This window comes from Bubalus kerabau, chromosome 2 (assembly GCF_029407905.1).
Source record: "Bubalus kerabau isolate K-KA32 ecotype Philippines breed swamp buffalo chromosome 2, PCC_UOA_SB_1v2, whole genome shotgun sequence".
Classification (NCBI taxonomy): domain Eukaryota; kingdom Metazoa; phylum Chordata; class Mammalia; order Artiodactyla; family Bovidae; genus Bubalus; species Bubalus kerabau.
The window spans coordinates 153,199,226-153,226,761 of record NC_073625.1 but is presented as its reverse complement, the minus strand read 5'-3'; the positions used below and the strand labels follow the sequence as shown (position 1 = coordinate 153,226,761).

At 38.2% G+C, this 27,536-nt stretch overlaps 1 protein-coding gene across 2 annotated transcripts in view; it reads right to left on the bottom strand.

The window, feature by feature from the left end:
* Positions 1–24,998, bottom strand: part of KPNA4 (karyopherin subunit alpha 4) — a 62,153-nt gene extending 37,155 nt beyond the window's left edge. Inside the window, exon 1 of one of the 2 annotated variants that reach the window (XM_055569208.1) lies at positions 24,666–24,998. In XM_055569208.1, coding sequence (XP_055425183.1) covers positions 24,666–24,734 — 69 coding nt within the window. In that variant the 5' untranslated portion in view covers positions 24,735–24,998. The remainder of the gene's footprint in view (positions 1–24,665) is intronic. The other variant, XM_055569206.1, reaches the window with a different exon arrangement.
* Between the last annotated feature and the right edge of the window lie 2,538 nt (positions 24,999–27,536).

The window sequence follows — 27,536 nt, the reverse complement described above, 5'->3', positions numbered from 1 at the left end:
TAAGAGAAGTGACAATCTTTTTTATAATAAAGCAAAAAAGATTTTTTTATTTAAGAGAATGATTGAGGTAAAGAGACAACTGAATAAAATAGTAGAAAGACATCCCATGCACCAGCCTGGTAGCATTTACTGTTTTTTTGTTTTTTGTTTTTTTTAATTGCAAAAAAACAAATGTCTTAAAAGTAGTATTAGATATTTAGATATTTTCAAATCACAACCCCATCTCAAATCAAGGATTTTTTTTTCCTGAGGTCTTATGAAAGGGATACATAAGGTTTCTTTTTCTAAATTTTAACTTATTCTAAAGAGCAGTTTTTTTACACACTACATGCAAACACAATAGTTATGGAGTCACATGATTTACACTGATGCAGTAAGCTGTCAATCAGAATTCCAAAAGGCTGCCAAACAGGCCAAAGGCTTATTTATAGGCCAAAGACTATCTAAAGGACAAAGGCTGTAGAGGGTGCCTCCCTCCACCTCTCCTCCCCCAATAAAGAGTAGATAGAGTTCAGGCTGATCTGATCACCCAGAATTTCTGTATTTCTTTGCTTGTAATACAGCTTCAAAGTTTTAAATTCAGGCAAAAGGGGACAAGAAATCGCCAAAAATTCAAACAAGTGAATCTTACAGAACACAGAACTTCCATTTAGAAGGAATGTGGTTCTTAAAATTAACAAATAATTACTGTATGTCCATTACTGAGCTAGGTTCTAGGGATTAAATACTTTCTCTGCTCTAATGGGGTGTAGGGTATAGTATTTTCTTTCTTAATTTATGGCTATTTAATTTCTAAGTCACCTTTATCAATGTACAGTTTTCTTTAAAAACTATTAATCTAAGATATGGTAATATAATAACATACTGTATGAAACTTAAATGTTTAAAGAAAATTCTAAAGTTGGTCATTCAAGAGATAAGGAATTTAATACTTTGACTTTATGTCATCTAGCCTGTCATTTTTACCCTAGGAGTATTGACAATTAGGTAATAGCACAAAAAAGAAAAAGAATAAAAAATCTTATCAGCGTAAGATATTTTTTGAAGAGATGAAATATATTTTAAAATGGGATTGTAGTAGTTAGCACAACTCTGAAAATCTGCTAAAAATAATTAAACTGTACACCTAAAATGGATGAGGTTTATGCAAAGTAAGCTATATCCCAGTAGTTTTTAAAAAGTTAAACACACACACATCCTCCCCACAACATGGATTCTACTGTATTACCACTTTAAGCCTGCTAAAAAGCATACTCAACCATCCAAATATTTATTAATCACCTATATGCCAAGCACTAGAAATACACAGATGGACTGGACATAGCATATCCATGGCCTTAAGAAGCTAGTACTCTTATGGCAGAGAAATATAATTTAATAAAATAATAATAAGGTCTAACATTTAGCAAACATTGGGTGCCAAATACCATTCCAAACAGGTTACTTGACTTTATTTATTTAAATATATGCAATGTGTTATAACATGCAAACTGATCTTAGCAGCAGGGAGACTATGTAATAAAGATGAAATATAAGCTGAATCTTTAAGATTGAATTGAAATCTGGTTAGAGACAGGCATTCCAGGTAGAAAATACAGCATATACAAAAACAGAGATGCATAAAAGATGTCATGTGCAGGATCTGTTGAAGAACATGAGAAGCCAGGAACAGAAAGGTAGGCAAGAAGTCAAATCAGTCATGACATGAAAAGCTGACTTACACAACATTTCAGGGAAAAGTGAGTTACTAGTGTTTTCAACCTCAACAGCCATCACATCCTAAACATACTCAGTAAGGACAACAGCTCTATAACCCAATAAATGCAGTAAATTGAATGTAAAAGATAAAATAACTATAAAAAAATCTGTCTTCCATTCTTTACCTATTTTTCCTCCTCTCACTTCCACCTGTTGATCTCTGTAGCAGCAGTCATTATGGTGCTTATTTATTTGCTAGCAAATAAATTTCAACTCCACATTTCAACTTTACAATAAAAGTTAAATGCTTAACACTAAATGCTTGCTCTAACTGTGGACTTACTTCTCAGTGATAAATAATAGGAGCAGTATGAGAGAAAAGTTCTAATTAGCACTACTAGTGATAGGTAAAATTCTTCACAAGCAGAATCAAGTTCTTATCTCTGCCAAGCATAAAGATGAATGCAGATTCAGTACAAGAGAAATTTAAAAGTAAAGTCACAGTAGGAGGCCACATGAAACCTTGGCAAGCTTTTGGAGCAGTTTTAAGCAACAATTCTAACCTACAGATACTATACTTTAAAATGATACATACCTAAATTATAAGCATTGAAATTTATTAGTACATGAATGTAAATTTTTTTTTTAAAAAAATCACAAAAATGTAAGTAACCATTAACACTTGTTAACTCTAAGGAAAGACATTAGAGTTTCATTACTTACTCAATATTCAAACAATAAGGAAATAGATTAAATTCAAAAGTTATATTTGGAAAAGTTAGAAAATAAAGGTAAGAAGAATACGAAAAAGTTGAATTTCTGAAGTTTTCTATATTCGCCTATCTTGTACAAGCAAATCAAATTCACTTGATCGAACTGCCAAAGTCCACTGGATCATCAAAAAAGCAAAAGAGTTCCAGAAAAACATACACTTCTGCTGTATTGACTACGTCAAAGCCTTTGACTGTGTGGATCATAACAAACTGTGGAAAATTCTGAAAGAGATGGGAATAGCAGACCACTTGACTTGCCTCCTGAGAAATCTATATGCAGGTCAAGAAGCAACACTTAGAATTGGACATGGAGCAACAGATTGGTTCCAAATTGGGAAAGGAGTACATCAAGGCTGTATATTGTTACCCTGCTTATTTAATTTATATGCAGACTACATCATGAGAAACGCTGGACTGGATGAAGCACAAGCTGGAATCAAGATTGCTGGGAGAAATATCAATAACCTCAGATATGCAGATGATACCACCCTTATGGCAGAAAGCAAAGAACTAAAGAACCTCTTGATGAAAGTGAAAGAGGAGAGTGGAAAAGTTGGCTTAAAGCTCAACATTCAGAAAACTAAGATCATGGCATCTGGTCCTATCACTTCATGACAAACAGACAGGGAAACAATGGAAACAGTGACAGACTTCATTTTGGGGGCTCCCGAGTCACTGCAGGTGGTGACCGCAGCCATGAAATTGAAAGATGCTTGCTCCTTGGAAGAAAAGCTATGACCAACCTAGACAGCATATTAAAAAGCAGAGACATTAGTCAACAAAGGTCTGTCTAGTCAAGGATATGGTTTTTCCAGTAGTCATGTAAGGATTTGAGAGTTGGACTATAAAGAAAGCTGAGCACCAAAGAATTGATGCTTTTGAACTGTGGTATTGGAGAAGACTCTTTGAGAGGCCTAGTCCATCCTAAGGGAAATCAGTCCCGAATATTCATTGGAAGGACTGATGTTAAAGCTGAAACTCCAATACTTTGGCCACTTGATGTGAAGAACTTACTTACTGGAAAGGACCCTGATGCTGAGAAAGATTGAAGGTGGGAGGAGAAGGGGACGACAGAGGATGAGACGGTTGGATGGCATCAATGACTCAATGAACATGAGTTTGAGTAAGCTCCAGGAGTTGGTGATGGACAGGAAAGCCTGGCATGCTGCAGTCCATGGGGTCGCAAAAGAGTCAGACATGAATGAGTAACTGAACTGAAATGATCTTGTAGAAGAGGCTTCCCTGGTGGCTCAGACAGTAAAGAATCCGCCTGCAATGTGGGAGACATGGGTTCAATCCATGGGTTGGGAAGATTCCCTGGAGGACAGCATGGCAACTCACTCCAATATTCCTGCCTGCAGAATCCCACAGACAGAGGAGCCTGGTGGGCTACAGTCCATGGGGTCACAAAGAGTTGGACACAACTGAGCAACGAAGCACAACATCTTGTATAAGAGGTGTATACACACACACAGAGCAGAAGAGAAAACATATGAATACATACATGTCTTCTCCCAAGATGGGTTACTATAATATGACTAAACTACTTTATTAGTATATGGCTACTAGTCCCATATTTGGTAGGGAAAGAAAAAAGGTTAAGAAATGACAAGTTTGGTGAGACACATAAAACCAACCCTCTCAAAAGATGGGAAATGCTGCAAGGTAAACTTTCAGAATCACACAGAAAGTGATTAAGGACAATGCAGAGAGAAACCTGTTATACCAAACAAATACATATTCAAATTTTACATGAGCAAAAGGGAAAGTACTCCCTTCTCTTTTATAATGAGACTGATCAAATCCTGGCAAGAATGATCATTTCTCTTCAAAGATTTTGAGTACTTTATAGAAAAAATACAATTTCAGGAAGTGACTGACAGGCTGAAGAAAACTTAACATATGGCAAAGACATTGGAAAAAATTACGATGAACAGGAATCTAAACAAGATTCAACCAAGTTAAGGAAGTCAACAGAACCTAAGCTTAACACACTGCTGAGTTAAATCTGCTCTCTCTGCTTATTTGTTGCATTCTCAGATGAGAAAACCAATTAGTTTTTTCCACTTACAAAACAGCATCTGATTAAAATAAAATATGAGAGATGTAAGAAGATTAAGGAGTATTTTCCTTGTATGTATAGCGTATGAATATAATCAAAGTCATGGTTTTGTTACAGAAAAATCTACACAAAAAGCATTATAGGATTTTACAAGTGGAAAAAACAGAAATCAACTAACTGTCTCATTTTATACAACGACTTGTCCAAGAACAGTAAGGCTCAGATTATCCTGGTCTCAGACCAATGTTCTTTATACTAGATCATACTACTTTTTCATTCTAGGTCTGCTTCTGTGGCATCTTTCTTCAAATAAGCTACTTTTCCTTTTTCCTCAGTATTTTCAAAATAGTAATTTTTCTTTGTGAACTAAAGTTCAAAGATTTTCACACTGCCAACAGAAAAACTTCACTGAAAGGCAAATCACTGAATTACTCCATTAAAACACCATTTGAGAAACATTAATTATGTTCACATACTAAACAGATGTGTACATCTACACAGAAAGCCAGTCATTCACTCAACAAATGTTTACTGATCACTATGTACCACAAACTGTTTTCAGAGTTAAGGACACAGCAGGGAACAAAAGGACACAAATCTCGTCTTCATGGAACCTAGTGTGGGGAAAGACAATAAATAAAAACTAAAATATATAGTATGTTAGATAGTGAAAAATATTATAGAGAAAAAATATAAAGTCAAGAAGGGGGATATTTTTAAGTAAAGACCTTAAGATGAGTGAGCAAGCCATGTGGGTAATTTGGCAGAAAGTATTCAAGGCAGAGGAATTAGCAAATAAAAAATGACCAGACATGAGAGGAAAGAAAAGCAGAGTCCAGCTGGCTGATATGCAATGAATTAAGGAGCAGGAAATGGTGGCCACTGTAAGGATTTTGGCATTTACTTAGTGAGGCAGAAAGTCACTGATGGGTTTTGAGCAAAGGGAGACATACTGAGAGGAAGAGAATCATTCCAGCTACTGTGTTGGGAATACACCATAACTATAGAATTCCAGTAAAAGATGACAGTTTGGAGCAGAGCAGTTGAGATCATGAGATGTGGATTCTGAAGACTGAACCTACAAAATGTGCTGATTAATGGGATGGATAAGACTGGGAAGAGAGGAAACAATAAGAGCTGGAAGGTTTCTGGTCCAAGTAAGTCAAAGACAGAACTACCATTTACTGAGATGGGGCAGACTGAATGATGAGCAGGTTTAGAGGGTAATATCACTTTTGAAAATGCTGAGCTGAATATGCTTATAATTAATCAAAATGAGACATCAAGCAGTCAATTGAGCAGAGGGTTCAAGGAAGAAGCTAGGACTAAAAACATCAACTTAAAAAGCTGGCTGTGTATAAACTGTATTCAAAACTAGGTGATCTGATAATTACCTATGGAATGAACACAACTTCAGGCACTCTAAGTGGTAGAAGACTAAGACTCAGTGAGACAAAAGACAATAGGAATCTGTGCAAACCTGGAATCAAGTAAAAAAAATTACTTTTTCAAGGACATATACACAATTAACTATGTCAAATGCTGGTTTTAGGGAAAATAAGATGACTGAGAACCATCAGATTACTGTATATTTACTTTGTAATATGGCTCAACATCATAGAAACAATACCTGTACTCCAAATCTACTATGAATTCTGGTCTGTTCCTGTTACCATTTATTGCCATTTCTGGGAACTTAAAAAGGTAAAAAGCACTACCCAAGAATCAAAGCTTCTAGTCCACATCTCCTTTACTGTGCTGCAGTACTGCAGGTGTATAAGTTACAGAACTTTTAAAGGTGAGCTCTGGTATCTACAAAACAGATTTCTTCAAATGAAAATAAACCTCACTCTCTAGCCTGTTTTTGTTCTCTGAAGTCACTCTGCAGGCATTCTCATTTCTGAGTAGGTAACAGTATTTCAGGAAAAGACTAAATTTATGTAAATAATGGTTCCTCCTCTATCATTGTAGTCAATGAAGTAGACTACATTTTAACATATATTCCCAAATTAGTCACTTCTATAAGAATGAAGTTATTTAAAAAAATGTCAAATATACAAAAAAAGAAAATTGTAAAACACTCATGTATCAATAAATGCCACTATTTTGCTCTATTTGCTTCATTTTTTTAAAAAATAAAAATTTCAGAGTGTTACAGATATTGCTAAAATCTCACTCCAGCCTCAACCCTCTACTCCACCCTTCCCTTTTGCCTTGCCAGAAACAACCATTTTTCTGAATTCTCATGGGTGTTTTGACTGTGTATCAATACATCTATTAAAGCTTTATATATTTAACATTTTAATAAGGATAATATGACATACATACATTTTAAAAATATATTTTTGATGTGGATCTTTTAAAAAATCTTTATTGAATGTTACAACACTGCTTCTGTTTTATGTTTTGGCTTCTTGGCCTTCAGGCATGTGGGATCTTAGCTCCCAGACCAGGGATCAAACCCACACCCACTGCACTGGAAGGCAAACTCTTAAGCACTGGACTGTCAGGAAGTCCCTATATATACTTTTTTGAAAAATAAACATTACAGCAGTTTCAAGTCCACAGAAAAACAGAAAGTTCAGAGTTCTCATGTATTCCTAGCCCTTCTTCCACTATTAACATCCTGAACCAGGTTGACACCTTAGTTACAAATGATGAACCTAAGACATATCACTATCACCCAAAATTCATAGTTGACATTAGGGCACATTCTACAAGTTTTGGCAAATGTAAAATAACATGTATCCACTCAGGTGGTGCTAGTGCTGAGAACCCGCTTGCCTATGCAGGAAAAGTAAGAGACCCGGGTTTGACCCCTGGGTCGGGAAGGTCCCCTGGAGAAGAAACTCACTCCACTATTCTTACCTGGAGAATCCCATGGACAGAGGAGCCTGGTGGGCTATGGTCCACAGGGTCACAGTCAGAAATGTCTAAGGTGACTGAGCACACACACATCATCACAGTACCATACAGATTAGTTTCACTGTCCTACTCTTCTATCATCTCTGGAAACACTCATCTTTTATTGTCTCTACAGTTTTGGCTTTTCCAGAATATAACATAGTTGGAGTGATACAACAGGTGATCCTTTTAGACTGGCATCGTTCATTTAATAGTATATATTTAAGCTTCCTCCATGTCTTTTCATAGCTTGGTAGAACATTTTTTCTTAATGCTGAGTAATATTCCACTGTCTGGATGTATTAGAGTTACTTACCTTCATTTGCATAAATACCAGTGTGATTAATGAATTGTATGGCAAGAGTTATGTTCAGTTTTGTAAGACACCCTGCCAAACTGTCTTTCAATGTGACTGTACCAATTTGTATTCCCACCAGAAATAAATGAGAGTTCCCCCTGCTCAATATCCTAACATTTGTTGTCACGTGTTTTTTCTTCTTTTAAACTTACAATATACATGACATAAAATTAAATTTAAAATATACATGACATAAAATTTACTATCATACCCATTTTTAAATTAAAACTCCATATCTGGGTTGGGAAGATCCCCTGGAGAAGGGAAAGGCTACCCACTCCACTATTCTGGCCTGGAGAATTCCATGGACTGTGTAATCCAAGGAGTCGCAGAGTCAAACACGACTGAGCGACTTTCATTTTCTTTCCATACCTACTAAACAATTCCCTATTTCCTTTTTGGCCCAGCAACCATTAAGTTACTTTCTGTTTCTATGAATTTGGCTATTATTCAGTTCAGTTCACTTCAGTTGCTTAGTTGTGTCAAGACTCTTTGCGACCCCGTGGACTGCAGCACACCAGGCCTCCCTGTCCATCACCAACTTGCGGAGTCCACCCAAACCCATGTCCATCAAGTCGGTGATGCCATCCAATCATCTCATCCTCTGTCGTCCCCTTCTCCTCCTGCCTTCAATCTTTCCCAGCACCAGGGTCTTTTCAAATGAGTCAGTTCTTCACATCATGTGGCCAAATTATTAGAGTTTCAGCTTCAACATCAATCCTTCCAATGAGTATTCAGGACTGATTTCCTTTAGGATGGACTGGTTGGATCTCCTTGCAGTTCAAGGGACTCTCAAGAGTCTTCTTCAACACCACAGTTGAAAAGCATCAATTCTTCAGTGTTCAGCTTTCTTTACACTCCAACTCTCACATCCATATATGACTACTGGAAAAATCATAACTTTGACTAGATGGACCTTTGTTGGCAAAGTAGTGTCTCTGCTTTTTAATATGCTGTCTGGGTTGGTCATAACTTTTCTTCCAAGGAGCAAGCATCTTTTAATTTCATGGCTGCAGTCACCATCTGAAGTGATTTTGGAGCCCCCGCAAAATAAAATCTGTCACTGTTTCCACTGTTTCCCCATCTATTTGCCATGAAGTGATGGGACCAGATGCCATGATGTCAGTTTTCTGAATGCTGAGTTTTAAGCCACCTTTTCCACTCTCTTTCCCTTTCATCAAGAAGCTCTTTAGTTCTTCTTTGCTTTCTGCCATTAAGGGTGGTGTCATCTGCATGTCTGAGGTTATTGATATTTCTCCCGGCAATCTTGACTCCAGCTTGTGCTTCATCCAGCCCAGCGTTTCTCATGATGTACTCTGCATATAAGTTAAATAAGCAGGGTGAAAATATACAGCCTTGATGTACTCCTTTCCCGATTTGGAACCAGTCTGTTGTTCCATGTCTGGTTCTAGCTGTTGATTCCTGACTTGCATACAGATTTCTCAAGAGGCAGGCCAAGTGGTCTGGTATTCCCATCTCTTGAAGAATTTTCCAATTTGTTGTGATCCACACAGTCAAAGGCTTTGGCATAGTCAACAAAGCAGATGTTTTTCTGGAACTCTTGCTTTTTCGATGATCCAATGGATGTTGACAGTTTGATCTCTAGTTCCTCTGCCTTTTCTAAAACCAGCTTAAACATCTGGAAATTCATAGTTAACGTATTGTTGAAGCCTGGCTTGGAGAATTTTGAGCATTACTTTACTAGCGTGTGATGAGTGCAATTGTGCGGTAGTTTGAACATTCTTTGACATTGCCTTTCTTTGGGATTGGAAGGAAAACCGACATTTTCCAGTCCTGTGGCCCCTGCTGAATTTTCCAAATTTGCTAGCATATTGAGTGCAGCACTTTCACAGCATCATCTTTTAGGATTTGAAATAGCTCAACTTGAATTCCATCACCTCCACTAGCTTTGTTCATAGTGATGCTTTCTAAGGCCCACTTGACTTTGCATTCCAGGATGTCTGGCTCTAAGTGAATGATCACACCAGCATGATTATCTGGGCCATGAAGATCATTTTTGTACAGTTCTTCTGTGTATTCTTGCCACCTCTTCTTAGTATCTTCTGCTTCTGTTAAGTCCATACCATTTCTGTCCTTTATTGAGCCCATCTTTGCATGAAATGTTCCCTTGGTACCTCTAATTTTCTTGAAGAGATCTCTAGTTCTTCCTTTTCTATAGTTTTCCTCTATTTCTTTGCACTGATCACCGAGGAAGGCTTTCTTATCTCTCCTTGCTATTCTTTGGAACTCTGCATTCAGATGCTTATATCTTTCCTTTTCTCCTTTGTTTTTCACTTCTCTTCTTTTCACAGCTATTTGTAAGGCCTCCCCAGACAGCCGTTTTGCTTTTTTTTGCATTTCTTTTTCTTGGGGATGGTCTTGATCCCTGTCTCCTGTACAATGTCAGGAACCTTGGTCCATAGGTCATCAGGCACTCCGTCTATCAGATCTAGTCCCTTAAATCTATTTGTCACTTCCACTGTGTAATCGTGAAGGATTTGATTTAGATCATACCTTAATGGTCTAGTGGTTTTCCCTACTTTCTTCAATTTAAGTCTGAATTTGGCAATAAGGAGTTCATGATCTGAGCCAGTCAGCTCCCGGTCTTGTTTTTGGTGACTGTATAGAGCTTCTCCACCTTTTACCTAATATAAGTGGAATTATATTAATTTTTGCTCTTTGTGACTGAACATAATGGCTCTAAGTTTTATCCACATTGTAACGTGTACCAGAATTTTCTTTCTTCTTAGGTCAGAATATTTCATTGTATGCGTATACCACATTTTATTTGTCCATTTACCCACTGAACAACACATGGTTTGCTTCTATTTTTTTTTTTTTTTTGCTTCTATGTTTTGATTACTATAAATAATGCTGCTACAGATATAAAGTGTACAGGTATATATATCAAGTGTACAGATATCTCTTTCAAGTCTTTTCCAATTCTTTTGGGTATATTCCTAACTCAGAGGTAGAATTGCTGGGTCATATGGTAACCCTATTTTTAATTTTTTGAGGAATCAGCATATCATTTTCCACAGTGGCTGAACCATTTTGCATTCTCACCAACAGTGTACTAGAGTACCAATTTCTCCACATCTTCATCAACACTTGTTATTTTGTTTTTTAAGCAGTCATTCTAAACATGAGGTGGTTTTCCCACTGTGATTCTGATCTCCACTTCCTCAACAACTAGTAACGCTGAGAATCTTCTCATATGATGTTGTTCAGTTGCTAAGTTGTGTCTGACTCTCTTTGTGACCCCATGGACTGTAGCCCACCAGCGTCCTCTTTCCATGGGATCTCCCATGCAAGAATACTGGAGTGGGTTGCCATTTTCTTCTCCAGGGGATCTTTGACCCAGGGATCAAACTCGTGTCTCCTGCATTGGCAGACGGATTCTTTACTGCCATCTGTATCTATTTTCCTTGGAGAAATGTTTATTCAAATCCTTTGCCCATTTAAAAATGGTTTATTATTGAGTTGTAAGAATTCTTTATATATTCAAGATATTAATCACATATTAGATATGCAAATATTTTCTCCCATTCTGCCAGCTGCCTTTTCACTATGTTGGCCAGGTCCTTTTATGTACAGAAATCGTCAAGTTTTATGTAGTCCAATTTATCTATTTTCTCTTTTGTTACCTCTGCCTTTGGTGTCATATCCAAGAAATTACTGCTAAATCCATGTCATAAAGCCTTTGTCCTATGTTTTCTTCTAACAGTTTTATGGTTTTGTCTTTTATTTATGCCCTTGGTACTTTTTGAGTTAATTTTTGTATATGGTGTTAGGTGAATGTCCCACTTCATACTTTTGCTTGTGGATATCAAATTTTCTCAGCACCATTTGTTGAAAAGACTGTCTTTTGAATGTCCACTGAATGCTCTTTATACTCTCACCAAAAATCATGTGCCCATATATGCAAGGGTTATTTGGGGGCTCCCCAGTCTATTCCACTAGTCTATATGCCTGATTTTGTGCAAATCCCACAGTTTTTACTACTGTAGCTTTGTATAATACTAAGTTTTAAAACCAATAAATATGACATCTCCAACTTTATCTCTTTTTTTCCCAAGATTATTTTTGGCTATTTAGGCCCATTAGATTCCATATAAATTTTAAGATGGATTTTTCTATAAGTAACACAATTTAGATTTTGCTAGAGATTGCATTAAATCTGTAGATCACTTTGGGTAGTACTGACATATAACAATAATAAGTCTTTTAATCCATGAATACAGTTATGTCTCTATTTGTGTCCTCTTTATTTTCTTTCAGCAACATTTTACAGTTTCCCACGTAAAAGTTTTTCTTCTCATTGGTTAGTTTTATTCCTAAGCAATTTATTTCTTTCAATGCTATTGTAAATGGGTATGCCTCTCAGTTTCCTTTTCAGGTTGTTCCTTCTTGGTGTTTTGTTAATTCTATACCCCCAAGACTACGTTCCAGTGGTTCTCATCCAGGATGATTTTGTCACCTGTGGGACATTTGGCTATTTCTGGAGACAATTTTGATTTTTTACAACTTGCAGATGAGAGGGAACAGATAGATATGTTACTGGCATCAAATGGAATTTGAGGCAAGGGATACTGCTAAATATTCTACAATGGGAAGTTTCCCACAGCAAAGAATTATCTGGCTGAAGATGCCAACTGTGCCAAGGCTGAAAAACTTTGCTATATTCCAACTACAAACCCAAATTAAGGCCAAATATACTTGAAAAATGTACACAAGAAAAAGAAAACATTCCAAAAGATAACAGCAGCAAGGTTATAGAGGATTATTTTATTTTTCCTATTCCAATTTCTACAAATTACCATGTCATTACCATTCCAAGAGAAAAAAATTAACTTGATTTGAAAAAAAAATTTTCATTTAGTCGCTAATTTTAACCTTCAGAGTCCATGGCTTTTTGTTTTTAAAGTTTCATTTGATTCCCAGAAATACTGTTTAAGTGCTACTTATATGCCAGGCTCTGTGATGAGAATTCAAAAGAGAGTGGTGTACAAAATAGACAAGGTACATACTCTCAGGGAGCTTACAGTCTGATGGGAGAAATGAACACTGAGTTAATACACTAACAAATTATGCTAAATATTCTTAAGGAAAACAACAGAAGGATTTAACTTTCAACCAGCTTGTTCAGGGATGGCCTCTTCAGGTAAACGATATTGAAGATTCAAAAGATGAGAAATAACCAAGCAGGTAAAGGAAAGGGGATGAAGGTGAAGGGAGCGGGGAGGGCGTTCTGACAGAAAGGCATGTGTAAAAGGCCTGAAGAGAGGACTCTTACTCTGTTAGAGAAATTAAAAGATGAATGAGAGAATAGTAAGGGGAGATAATAAATTGAGAGAGGTAGAAGAAGGAGACAAGCACCAGATGTGGCAAGGCCTTAAAGGTCTCAGTAAGGAGTTTGTAAGCTAAATGTGGTGGGATGCAACTGAAGTAGAGCAGTGTGACTGGATTTATCTATTTTTAAAGAATCATGCTGGTTTATTATGAATTAGAGAAGAGCAATAGCAGAAATAAGGCAACCACTGTGAATATGAGATGACGAGGTAATAATGATTTGCCCAAGATTTTAACAGTGAGGAGAAAGTTAACAGAAAAGTAAGAATGGAGTGACATTAACTAGTATCAAACTTAAAAAACATTATCTAAAAGAAACTTCTTTCCAGGGATGTTGTTGCAAAATCAGCAAAGGATGTTACTTATGTGACACCCACTTTCCCTGACCCCACACATGACAGGTGGGGAGGTGAAGGGGAAAAGCCAATTCATAATCAGGCCAGCAGTAAAAAACAATCTGCCTCAGTTTGGACACAGCTTATTAGTGCAAGCAGATTCTGTGAGCAATTCAACACAAAAGTTACATAAAGACTATGAGAGTCGGAATCTAGGAAAAATACAATTTACCAGCTGAATTAGTGGCTGGCAGAGCAGCAGAGGAAAGATCCAGGAATTCCTACCAAGACATTCCTACCTGAAATAATCTTGGATAATGTGAACGCTGGTTCCTTAATTTTCCTAATGCCTCACGCTTATTTGACATAGTCTGAATAGGGTGTTCCTTGCTTTTTTTCTTTTTATTTGTGCCTTGTGGCTTGTGTAATCATAATTCCCCAACCAGGGACTGAACCCGGGCCCTCAGCAGCGAAAGCATCAAGTCCTAACCATTAAATTGCCAGGGAATTCCCTGTTTCTTGCATTCTTAAAAGCTTAATCAAAGTAAGTATCCACTAAAGTGAGACTTTAATTTTACAGAATTTGTTGTTCAGTTGCTAGTTGGGTCTGAGTCTTTGCCACCACATGGACTGCAGCATGCCGGGCCCCCCTGTCCCTCACCATCTCCTGGAGTTTGCCCAAGTTCATGTTCACTGAATCGGTGATGCCATACAGCTATTTCATCCTCTGTCACACTCTTCTCCTTCTGCCTTCAATCTTTCCCAGAATCAATTTTACATTAATTTCCCTCAATTTTACAGAAATTGGGGCTAAAAAAAAATTATGAGAAAGCTTTCCTAATGGCATATAGCTAATGAGATGCAATCCTAGGTCTTCTCATTCTTGAAGTCAACCTTTTCCACAAATCTCAAGGGAAGAGTTACTGGATGGCAAACATTTAGGATGTTCTTTCTCTTCAAATTTGAGGTATATTATTTATTATAAATTTGAGTTTAGGAAAGAAAAATAAGCTATCTACAACATTAGCTCACAGTGGCTAAATATCCCCACAGCGTCAGTTCAGAGCAGGGCTCTGAGAAATCGTGACCTGCTAGAATGCAAAAACCATGAAAAGAGGAATTTAGCCTGTGTTACTCATTGCTCAAGCCTCACTTACAACAGAACCTCAGACAAAGAAACTAAATAAATATTTGCTGAACAAATGAATTCAATTCAGGGAAGAGTAGATGAAGAAGTGAAAAAGAGCTGCCAACAGTTTATCTGTGACCCTTAGGTAGTAGAAAGTTACCGTAATCCCTACTTATTTCTCTTAATTAAGCTACAACTTTACTGGGATATAAACCACATAAGACACAATTTACTATTCAAAATGTAAAATTCAGTGGTTTTTAGTATATTCACAAAGTTGCACATCACCACCATCTAATTCCAGATCATAATTTTCACCACAAAAAGCCCCATGCCTATTAGCAGCCATTTCCCACTTGTCTCTTAACCTAGGCCTTGGCAACTACTAATTTACTTGGTCTCTTTGGATTTCCCTATCCTGGACATTTTATATAATTGGAATTACAAAATATGTGATTTTTTCTAATTGGCTTCTTTCAGATACCATAATGTTTTCAAGGTTCGCCCATGTAGTAATCTGCAGCAGTAGTTAAATTCTTTTTATGGCAGAATAATATTCCACTGTATGCATATACCACATTTTGTTTATCAATTCTTGAGTTGATGGATATTTGGGTTGTTTCCATGTTTTGCCTATTTTAGATAATGCTACTACAAACATTCTTGGTCAAGTTTTTGTGCAGACACTTGTTTTCAATTCTCTTGGGTTTATACCTAGGAGTGGAACTGCTGGGTCACATGTTAACTGTTTAACTTTTTGAGGAACTGCCAAACTGCATTCCAAAGTAGCTGAACCATTTTATATTCTCATTAGCATGTATGAGGGTTCTACTTTCTCTACATCATCACCAACACTGGTTTATCTTTTTGCTTACAGCTATACTAGTAGGAAGTGGTATCTCATTATGGTTTTCAGCTTAATGATTAATGATCTTGATCATACACTGCATTTATTGGTCCTAAATAAGCTTTTTCATAATTTAAAGATAATACTGTTACTATTTTAAAGCTGGGGAACAAAAGGGAATTGAGAAAAATTATTCAAGACATTAAGAGAAAACAATGCGAACACTGATATAAGATGTTTAAGAAAATAGTTGATCAACAAATGAAGTCAAAATTATGGTGTATATTCTTTTTTGGTCCACCTTATTTCATTCAGTATGATAGTTTTTAGAGTCACATTTTGCCTGTATCAATCATTTGTTTTTATTGCTGAGCTAACTCATTGTATGTATATACCACAGACTGTCCATTAACCTGCTGATGAACGTTTAGATGTTTCCAATTTGAGGCTACTACAAATAGTTTTTACAAACATCTATGTAAAAAAAAAGATGAACTCAAATCTGTAGCTATACCTGTGAACATCTCTATATACAAGTCAAAGGCAAAATAAGAAACCATTCTACATCTATACTGGATGGTAGTGCTTTATACTTGTCTTCAATAGGCTTTTTCTTCCTTTTTCCTTCAAACAGATAGGCCTCTCATTCTTCAGGGAAACCTGTAGTTTAATTGGGGCTTCCCTGGTGGCTCAGCAGTAAAAGAATGTGTCTGAAATGTAGGAGATGCGGGTCTGCAGGTTTGATCCTGGAGTCAGGAAGATCCCTTGGAGAAGGAAATGGCAGTATTTTCTAGAGAAGGAAATACTCTAGTATTCTTGCCAAGAAATCCTATGGACAGAGGAGCCTGGCAGGCTACAGTCCATGGGGTTGCAAAGAGTCAGACACAACTTTAGCAACTAAACCACCACACCAACACCTTTCCCAATCAATCCCCATCCCCGCCCCCACACACACACCTGGTCTGTGGCACATGACTTTGTACTGGCCAATTACAAAGCCATATTCCTCTGCCCACAGTGACTAAATTCAGGTACAAGCATGCGATCAAATCTTGATCAGAGTCCTTCCCTAGACTTTCATTAGAGCTCTTACAAAGTAAGCTACAGCTCTGAACTTCCTGGTTTTTAAGAGCCAGATTCCCTCATTGTGCTTAAACTAATTCAAGTTGCACTCTGAATATTAAAAAAAAACAGCCTTTTCAGCCTAAAGCTATCAGACCTAACTTTTAATATCAACATTATGGAAAAAGTTTATGGTATTTAAAGTCACTATTCTAAAGAAAGCCAGAAAATATAGGGTTTAATAATTACTAGAGAACCTAGAATAATTATTAAAAAATCTCAAAACTTTATGTTGCTTTTTACCCCTGGACCTGAAAAGCTCAAAGTGGCTAAAGAGGAACAGGAAAATAGGCAGGATGGGTGGCAAAAAGTGTAGGGTTATTTAATACAACCAGGTAAATAATTACTGTAACTAAATTTATGTAACATTTACTTTAAGGAAACACAAAGACATGCTATAAAAACTAAAACAAGGTAGTTCCCTGGTGGTCCAGTGCTTAAGACTCTGTGCTTCCACTGCAGGGTGCTTGAGTTCATTCCCTGGTAGGGGAACTAAGATTCCGCATGTGGCGCAGCCATAAAAACACTAAACAAGTATTAAGAGTAGTTACCAGGCAACTAAAGCTTTCATTTAAAGAACTGGAAACTGAAGCAGAACATAATTTGCTTTCTAATATTAAAAATGTCTATCACCAAATTATGAAACACCACATTATCTTAGGATTCTGACTTTTGTTAATTAAAAAGTTTCAGGTTTGCCAAAACACACCATTATTGAAAATGTTAATTTACATTAATTGAATATAAATTAATTGAGGGTAAAAGTGATAGTTAATCAAATTTTATCCTAATAATACATAAACAGTAAAAGAAAAGTTCAGCATTTTATAATCAAGCTAATCTTATAGTACCAGCAAATGTCTATGGCCTTAAGCTATTTTTCATTATGTGTACCAAATGGTGTGAATTTGAGCCATTTTCTGGTTCAATTTAGTTTTGTGGGCCATCAGTTAACAAAATCTACATAAAGTATTTACAAAACTACTTACAACACAGGATTAGGGAAATGAAGTCAGAAATCAGTAATTTTGTGACAATTTGGTTAAGCATGCAGGAGAAAGTAGGCTTTCACATGAGTGCTAATGAAGGGAAAAAGAAGGCTTCTCCAATTCATGTGGTGTGATTTGAATTATGGTGCACAGTGGTACAAAAGGAACTGCAAACAAAATGTTACTCTGACAGGGAACACACAGTTGGGGGAGGGGGGTTAAGCAAGTTGATACAAATAGAGCCACCATTCACTCTGCCTGCAATATTAAGTATTTAAATAGTTTAAAGATACTAAGTTAACTTCTGTAACTACTGAACAGAGGAACTAGGGTTCAAATCAAGATATGACTCCATAGTCCTTGTTATTTAACTGTGATACTATAAAGCCTTTTAAGAGCCTTGTATCAATTAAAAGCGACTATCACCTATAACAGAACCTACAGTACACAAAGACAATGATTCTCCAAGTGTGGTCAACAAGCCCCTGTGGGGACAGTGAGACCTTTTCAGAGGGTCCACAAGGGCAAAACTATTTTCTTAAATTACTACTAATACTTATTTTTATTCAGTTAACATTTGCACTGTACTGCACTGCAGTGGATAAAGCAGTCACTGTATTTCAGTTAAAAAGAAAAGAGGCAGCTCACTTGAGAATGTCCTTGATAAATCAGTAAAAAATTGTTACTGTTATTAAAAAAATTTTTTTAAAGCCTTTTCTTTCAAAAATTTTGTGATAAAATGGGGAACACACATAAACCATTTCTACAGAAGACGCCTGCAGCAGGATGACTGTCTCAGGAAAAAGTATTTGTGGGACTATTTGAGTTGCTAATTGAACTAGCCACTTTTTTTCACGGAACATCATTTTTACTTGAAAGAACAACTGACAGACAAATTATGGCTATTCAGTATCTGGCAGATGTTTTCACAAAAATGAGCAAAGTGAGCTTATGCTTCAAGAAAAACAACTTTCAGTATTCGTTGTTAATGATAAAGTTTGAGCTTTAAAGTGAAGATAAGAACTTTGGAAAACTTCTATCTACCACTGTGAGCTTGACAGACTTCTAATATTTAAGATTTTTCTGATGAACTTATGTGGTGATGCTAACTGTCAATTTTTACTGTATAATCAAGTGTGTCAGCATCTGGAAGAGCTACATAACTCAGTGAACTAGTATTTTCCAAATGACCAACACATGATGTTACAAAATCAGTAATGTCCAAGTGTAAGACAGACCAGTGGATTTTAACTTAAGAGTAAGAAGTTTACTAAGTGATTTCAGATTCCATACTGCAACTAACTTTTAAAAGAAACTATTAGTTCTGGAGCTTGGGCTTATATGGTATGATATGGTGTATCAAAGTAATTTTTATAATTATCTAAAAAGATTATTAAGTGTTCTTCCCTTTTTCAACTGCCTGTTGTGTGAAGCTGGCAATTCTTCATATACTTCAACCAAAAGAGTATATCACAAAAATTGAGAATTCACCTATCTTTTCTAAAGCCAAATATTAAAGAGACTCAAGAAAAGTGTTAAACATGGCCATTCTTCTCACCAATTTTGGAGGGTTTTGAAAAATCAGTTCTCTTTGGCTGGAAATTTATGTTTATATAAAACTCCTCTATTATTGCTATTTTATGAATTAATATTTTAAAAAATTCTTACTTGTTTAACTTCTAAAATGGTAAAAGTTGATAGAAACCTGCAAATAAGGCTTTTTGAGGGTCCTTATTTTTAACTGCATAAATGGGTCTTGAGACCCAATGCTCTGAAAATTTCTGAACTAAGGCCATTACAACCACATATATTTTGTCCTTATTTAGTAGGTGCCAATATAAAGATTGTTTTCATTTGATCTGTAGAAGGGGGGAGTCTTCTTCATACCTGTCTTACTAAGATGGAAAGGACAGTAAGTAAACGGATTGTGTTCTCTAGTTTAAAGTCTACAAATGAAACACAATTTCCAAAAATATCTCTGGTAAAAACAACAACAACAAAATACCCTTACTGAATGCCTATTATACCCCATGGACTATACTAGGTGCTTTCACATTTACCCTTTAATCAACTTTGAGATCTGTATTAAGGCTGAGAGAAGCTAAAGGGAGGTCCTAAACATAATACAAATAGTACAGATTTCACTTTGAAACATCTGAGTTAAAGTCATTCCCTTGAATGTTAAGCTATTATGTCATGTAACTCTAGAATTTTTCTTTACATAATGAATAGTAATCCCTACTTCCATGATTGAGAGAAATGAGAATACAAGTAAAAGTATATATACAGTAGATGCTGAAGAAGTTAGTTCCCTTTAATCAAACTTCTCCTCTGTTCCAAAACTAAACCTGTGAGTATCACAATTATCATTCAAGGTTAGATTGGACAAGCTCTCATTTTATTATTATAGGCCTCAAGTAGATGAATGCTGTTTCAGCAACATTAAAAAATACCTTAAGGACCCACAACCACTATCAGATACAAGAGATCAATGTTTAAAAATTACCTACATTTTTCTAAAGTATTTTCATTCTTTTAAAGCTAAATTACTCCTACAACTCTTCCCAATCTTGTTATATTCACATCTGACATACTAGGCTCTATGAAAAACAAAGATCTTGATATCTCTAAGAAAATTACCAATGAAGCAATTCTGAAATTGGCTGCCTTATAAACTAGGAAAGCTGGCTGAAAGCACAATTATTTAATTCCCAACTATATTTCTATCAGATATTTCCTATTGTCACATGCCTGGACTATTATATGAAAAATTAGACAGTGGTTATTTTAAGTATAGTAAATATGTTCCAAGATTTGTGATGAGAGAAGTCAGTCTCTAAAAGTTAACAAGACTTAATAGCTTAACAATGCCTTTCACTCTGTACAGTTTAACAAATCACCAAGGCCATTTCTAAACAACAAAACAGCTGATCAATTTATTAAACTCTTGCCAACCAAGTAATTTTTTCCTAAAGTTCAAGCTGACTTCATATTTCATGTTGCGTGGACAATTATAAGTTTCCAATTATGTAGTATTTTAATATTCTTTTATTTTTAGGGTAATCATTTTTCTCAAAGCAGTTTTTATAAAATCTAATTATTTACCTAACAAAACTTATGCTCTATTCAAACCTGGATAATCTCAGAACTTCTATAAAAATTTTGCAGGTTTATTAGAAAGTCTACAATTTCCCCTCTACCTCTCTACATTTAAAACTTAAGCTAGATGAACTCGGTCTGCTTTATTCTGACTCATTTTTTAATTTGAAATTTGGTCACTACCCATTTCCTGTGTTAAACTGTGCATACCCTCTCTATGGTTACTATCTCAAACTAATGATGATCCTTCATCACACTACATAAAAGAAGCCACACCTTGAATACCATCTGACAGTTCCTATAAGTTATTTTAAACGGGTATTGACATACACCTTCTTTAATGCCGTTATCTTTCTAGAAGTTAGCATGACCATATTTTGGAGGAGCCAGAATGGTAGAATAAATGATAGGAATGAATATCAGATTGAAGGTCATATAATCAGTTTCAATTCTAACAGAAATTCTGACTTTAGAAGGGTCACTAATTCCCTGTTCCCAAACTATCTTTCAATGGGCAATTCATATCTCTACATTAAAAATGTTCCCATTAATTTTAAGTTCAACGTAAGATATATACACATGGGGGAAAAAACAAGGAGCCAACTGCAAATAAGGAAGCAAGACAATCAATTCCACTAAATCCTATTAAATCCCCTTCTTCCCCCTAAAAAGAAAAGCTGAAGGTGATAAAACACTCAGAGAATTGCCAGGCACCTTTCTAACATTAAACCTATTAATCTTCACAATAGGCAGTAGATGTCAAGTACCTCTAATTTTACAGATGAAAGAACCATAAGATTAACTGACTCTCCCAAAATCACACACAAAGTTAGATATTAAACTAAATTCCAGGATTTCGTACCCATAATTTGGAACCAAACAATGTTAGATCAAACCTAAAATGCTAGTTATCTCACTCTACTTGCTCTCCTCTATATCAGTGCTGTCCAATAAGGTAGCCACAGCTGCACCTGAAATGGAGCTAGTCCAAACTGAGATATTCTGTTAAGTGTACAAGGCCAGATATTGAAGACTTGTATGAAAAGAAGAACATGAAATATTTAATTAACCATATTTGAGGGGGAAGAAATGGGCATAATTAGTATTTTGAGGGACACAGGCATGTATGTAATTAATAACTACACACACTAGGGCTTCTAGGGCTTCCCTGGTGGCTCAGACAGTAAAGAATCCACCTGCAATGAAGGAGACCTGAGTTCCATCCCTGGGTTGGGAAGATACTCTGGAGGAGGGCATGGCAACCCACTCTAGTATTCTTGCCTGGAGAATCCCATGGACAGAGGAGCCTGGCAGGCTACAAGTCTATAGGGTCACAAAGAGTTGGACACGACTGTGCAACTAAGCACATACACACATAGGCCTTCTAATATTCTCCAAGGATAATAAAAGATGCTTTTATTTCATTGCAGGCATATGTGACAGGATAAATAACAAGTGAGGAGAAAGGATGACTTTCTCTTAAAATCATATCCCATTTCTTTAGGTGGAAACATGAAAACACTCATATTCCTAATGCACACAGAGTTATCAAAGTCACCAGAGGATGCCCATAAGGCAAAATGAACCTCTCAAAACATTTTACTTAATGTGTATTTACAGCTGTTTTTAAAAAATCACATAGCAAATATGGTTCTAATATAGAATCAGCCCTTAATCTTATTTTGACTAAAATAATAAGAGATACACAGTGAGCGGAGAACATCAATTTAAAAAATAAGGATCACCTAAAAACAGCTTGGCAATTCCACAGAAAGTGACACATAAAGTTACCATACGTGTAAAACCAAAGAGAAATGAAAATGCAGGTCTACACAGAAAATGTGTAGATGAATATTCAGAGCAGCATTATGCATAATCATTAAAAAGTGGAAACAATGTAAATATCTATCAAATGATGAATGAACGAACAAAAAGCAGTATATGCACACACTGGAATAGTCAGCTATAAAAAGGAATAAAGAACGAATACATTATTTTTACAATATGTATAAACCTTGAAAACATTATGCTACCTGAAAGAAGCCGGTCATAAAAGATCACATACTGCATAATTCCATTTATATGAAATATTTAGAATAGGTAAATCTAAAAAGACAGAATGACTGCTAGTGAGTCTGGGTTTCTTTTGGAGGGTGATGAAAATGTTCTAAGACTGACTGTGCTGATGGCTGTACAACTAAGTGAAAATACCAAAAATTTGGGTGAACTGTATAGTATGTGAATTACATCTCAATGAAGTTGTTTAAAAAATAAAAAGCAGCCAGAAAAGTAGAAGGGAAAGAAATTAGAAGGACTGTCAAGCATTTAATTGATATTTCTCTAGATTTTTCTAATTTTGCCGTATTTAAGCTTTTAGGTTTTGTAATTTGTGATTCTCCCCCCTCATTTTAAATATTCATAAAAGTCAAAATTTTTTTCATCACATCATTACACTACTAAACAATGAAAATCATAAATTCTACATTTAAACGGCACGTTCAATAGCATGTGAATCATCTCAATAAAGTTAAAATTCTTTCATTTAAAAAAAAAAGGTATTATAAAAATTATGCCTGATGTTAACCTTAAAAGAATCACAGAATTAACCAGATAGTATTTAAGTCCCTCAAACTAGGAAACTCACTGAGACAGCATTAACTGCCTTGGAGAGTAAATGGCTTTGTGGAAAGCCCCCCAAATAGTCACTATCTCCATCAGGCAAAAGCTCAAAGTTCAGAAACAGATGATGGGAATTTGAAGATTTCAGTTTAAAAAGGTACCAAAAAAAAAAAAAATACTACTAGACCATCTTCTTTTAAAAGCTAAACTCTCGACTCAGATGCAGAATGGAAATATTTAAAAAATTTAAAAAAAAAAAAAAAAAGGCAAACAAAAGAACCCCTATTCACCTAGACTCCTAAAACTGAAGGGGAAAAGTCTATCAAAAATCTGTTTATAGGTGTTATATCTGTTAATATATCTGTTAATAGGTGTTTAACTCACACACCTTATGTACCTTAAGAACCTCAAAAGCAGCTGTTATCTAAGATAATGAAGGGTTTTTTTCACCCTTTTAGAATAATAAAATGGGATGGTGCCATTCCGCAGCCCACCCCATCCCCCATTACCACCACCACCGGCAGGTGGAGGGAAAGGATACTGTAGACTAGAGGAAGACAGCTTTGAATAACCCTTTGGACTTTATAGATAAGAATGCAGCTGGTGGTCTCTCAGGAAGGGGTAAAAAGATTTGTGAACAAGCTGACATAAGGGTTATCCTTTGCCAGGAAGAGCGCACACCGTGAGCCACATCTTGCTCATCCACATCAGCTATATCCACAGTAAAACACAGGCCGCTGGAAGGCACTGTTAGCATCACCAGGAAGGCCTCTCACGCCGGGGGTGTTTTTTTTCAACGGAGAAGTTGACTCCTGTAGGTTGGATATTGGGAGGAGGCAGGGGTAAAGCGGGAGTCGGAAAGACCAGAGAAAGTGCCTTTAAGTGGAGACGACTCGGGGCTCGCTGAGGAAGTTCCGAGCCCCACTCAGTCGCCACACGCTAGTCCCTCCTCCCTCCCCACCCTCGGCCCCAGACGTCGTTGCGGGAGCCAGAGCCGGAATCTCCGCCGCCGCTCCTGGGCTGGGGGCGCAGGCGGGCCGGGGCTGCGCGGCACACGCACGCCTCCTCCACACTCGCCGCGCCCGGCTTCCCTGCCGCGAGGCCCAGCCCCTCGCAACCGCGCCGGGCCGGCTCCGCGGGGCAGGCCTAGGCCGCGCCGGCCGTACCCCGGCACCTCGCTCCCCGCGGAGGCGGACCAGGCCCGACACAAACTTCCCGGCGCGTTAGCACACGCGTCACGGACGGGCCGGCCCCCAGCGCCATTCCCCCGCGGCCCGGCGGCGGCGGCGGCTCCCACCCCTACTCCCCACACTCCGAGTCCCGGCAGAGATCGACCCGAGGCCCACGGCCCTCACCCCTCCGGCGTCCCCGAGTTTACCTCCAAGTCGCGGCCTTTGTTCTTGAAATTCTTGAGCCGTTGGTTGTCCAGTTTCTCGTTGTCCGCCATGGCCGGGCCGGTGACTCCTTCCCCCGCCCGGGCCCCGCGGGATCCGCCCCAACCACCACGCCGCACCGACACTCCCAGGAACCGGGCCGCTGCCTGAGCTGCTGTGCCCGCCGCTTCCTTCCTCCTCTCACCTGCCTCCGCCGCGGTCTTCGCCTCTCCCTGCCCGTCCCCCCCCGCCCTCACCCCAGCGCGACCGCAGCTCCGGCGAAGACAACTGCGGAGCCGGGCGGCGGCAACGGCGGCGGAATGTGCTGCCGGCTGCGAGGGGGAGGCAGCCTCGATCTGAGGGCCCCGGCGCCGCGGCCACGCCCATCGCCGCCAGTCCCGCTCGCCGATTGGCCAACCAGACTCCGGTGCTCGCGACCAATCAGAAAGAACGATGGAGAGCGGGGGCGGAAGAGCGAATGGAAAGGGGAAGCGGGACACTCTGGGAGGAAGGGGCCGCGGGATGGGCCCGGAGGGGAGGGGGTGTGGCGAGGAAGAGCAGGGAGGGACCACGTGCCCCCGGAGCAGGGGGGAGGAAGCGAAAGAGAAGTAGGAGGCTTAAAGGAAGGCGGGAAGGGGAAGGGGGAAGGAGACGCCCGGGAACGAGTTGGTTTGTTCTGGTTGTAGAGCCCGCCCCAGAGGTCTGGAGTCCCCGGGCCGAAGCTCAGTCAAAGTACGTTCTTTTCTTCTTCGGTGCGTCTTCTCTCCTAGGGCATTCTTTACGCCCTCCTGGTGCTTTACAGGAAATCTGCGCCTCGGTTCCATCCCGGATCGGGACAGCCCCCTATTCTCAATCGAGCTCCCTACCCTGGCAGGGGTCTCTGCTGTCTAGGGGCCCGGCCTTGGGGGCTGGACTGGAAAGAGTGACTTGCGTTCCGGAGTCGCAGCAGAAAGCGGGAGGGTCAGTGGCTGGAAAAGGAAAAGGACGCTTTAGAGGAATCTGATTCATCCCCTCTGACCAAGTCCCGCAACAGGTGGGAACTTGGGAGGCGCTGATTTATCCTGTGGTTATTCTTATGTTGTTGGTTAGTTGCTAAGACTTATCGGACTCTTAGGGGCTTCCCTGGTGGCTCAGTGGTAACCGTATAGGACTCTTGGCGACCCCATGGACTGTAGTCCACCAGGCTCCTCTGTCCATGGGATTTCCCAGGCAAGAATACTGTCGTGGGTTGCCTTTTCCGTCTCCAGGTGCTCTTCCCAGTCCAGGCATGGAACCGGTGGCTCTTGCTTGGCAGGCGGATTATTTACTACTGAGCCACCAGGGAAGTCCCTCATCCTCCAAGATACTTCGTCTTGTAAAGTTAAAGGAACTTCTCGGCCACACAGTACTAACTTCTGAGAGGCGGGAACCGTGGCACCTGACATAAGAAATGTAATATTGTGACTCTGTTGAGAAGGGAAAAGAGTTCCAAACATACACATCTCTAACAAAAATGTTATTACCAGAGATAAAAATAACACAATCTACGAAAGAATGTACTAAAAGTACTTAAGAAAACGGGAGACGGAAATGGTTTGAAAATATATTTTAAAACGTTTAAAATGAGAATAATGCCTTTAAAGTCCTCAATACTTAGTATGCTTTCAGCTACCTAGGCAAACAGAAGCTGTGCTTGGAAACAATTCACACTGTACGTTAACGTGAATGTAAATTCAGTGCCGATTTTAAGTTTAAAATGATGTTCATTATAAATTTTATTCCCCATAGAACCATTTAATTGAAGTAACATTGCACACGGTAGCACTGATGTCTTCAAACTGAGTTTAGAATAAGAAAATTCAGAATATCCTCCTCCAAAAAGAAGGGTGTGATCACAGTATCCACTAAGAGAGAGGCAATACAAACAGGAAATAACCACAACTTGTAATTTTGGTCTTCCGTGTTTGTTTAATGTCTGTCTAAGGTGCCTCTCCCTCTATAGACAATAAGCTCTCTGAAGTCAAGGGCCATATTTGTTTTTTCTCTATTCCCAGCACCTCGTGCTTGGCACCCTTAGTATGCACTCAGTGACAAATCAGGACCTACAGCTAAACTGCTGTGAGTGTATGTTTCATTAAGTTAAGAAACAAGCTAACACTTCTTGATTAAAAATGTTGATTGAGTTGTTACAGTTTCTAATCTACACTGGGTTCCTCCTAAGAATTCTTAATTTGGTATCATGCTCATTCTAGGGTTAAAGTTAAGGGAGTAGATTCAGACATAGGCTTCAGGGCAAACCCCCTACATGTTTAGGAATTGGAACATACTTTTCTAAAATGAACAATTATCCTTAATTATAAGGATAGGTAGTCATTCTGTTGGCCTAAATTATTCATTTGAAATTATCCCTACCCATTGCCTCTCACTTTACATGTAGTTCTTTCCAGATGTGTGCGTGTGTTCTAAGACACTTCAGTAGTGTCTGACTCTTTGCGACCCTATGGACTGTAGCCTGTCAGGCTCCTCTATGGGATCCTCCAGGCAAGAAGACTGGAGCCTGTGCCTTCCCAACCCAGGGATCAAACCCTTGTCTCTATGTCTCCTGCAATGGCAAGTGAGTTCTTTACCATTAGCGCCACCTGGGAAGCCCTCCTCTTTACAGATAGAAGACATATAATTTATAAAAGGGGTACATTGTTTTCCCTGGAGTTAGTAATAGATCTAAATGCAGATTGGCAATCTAACTGGCAAGATATGGTAGCTCTAAGCATAGTTAGGAGGTTTCAGAAATTTAACTTGCAGAACTAAGGAAATAGTAAAATGCAGCCATTAATATAATTCAACATAGATTAATTAACAAGTGTTTTTGTGTATATGAAATATAATTATAACCAAAT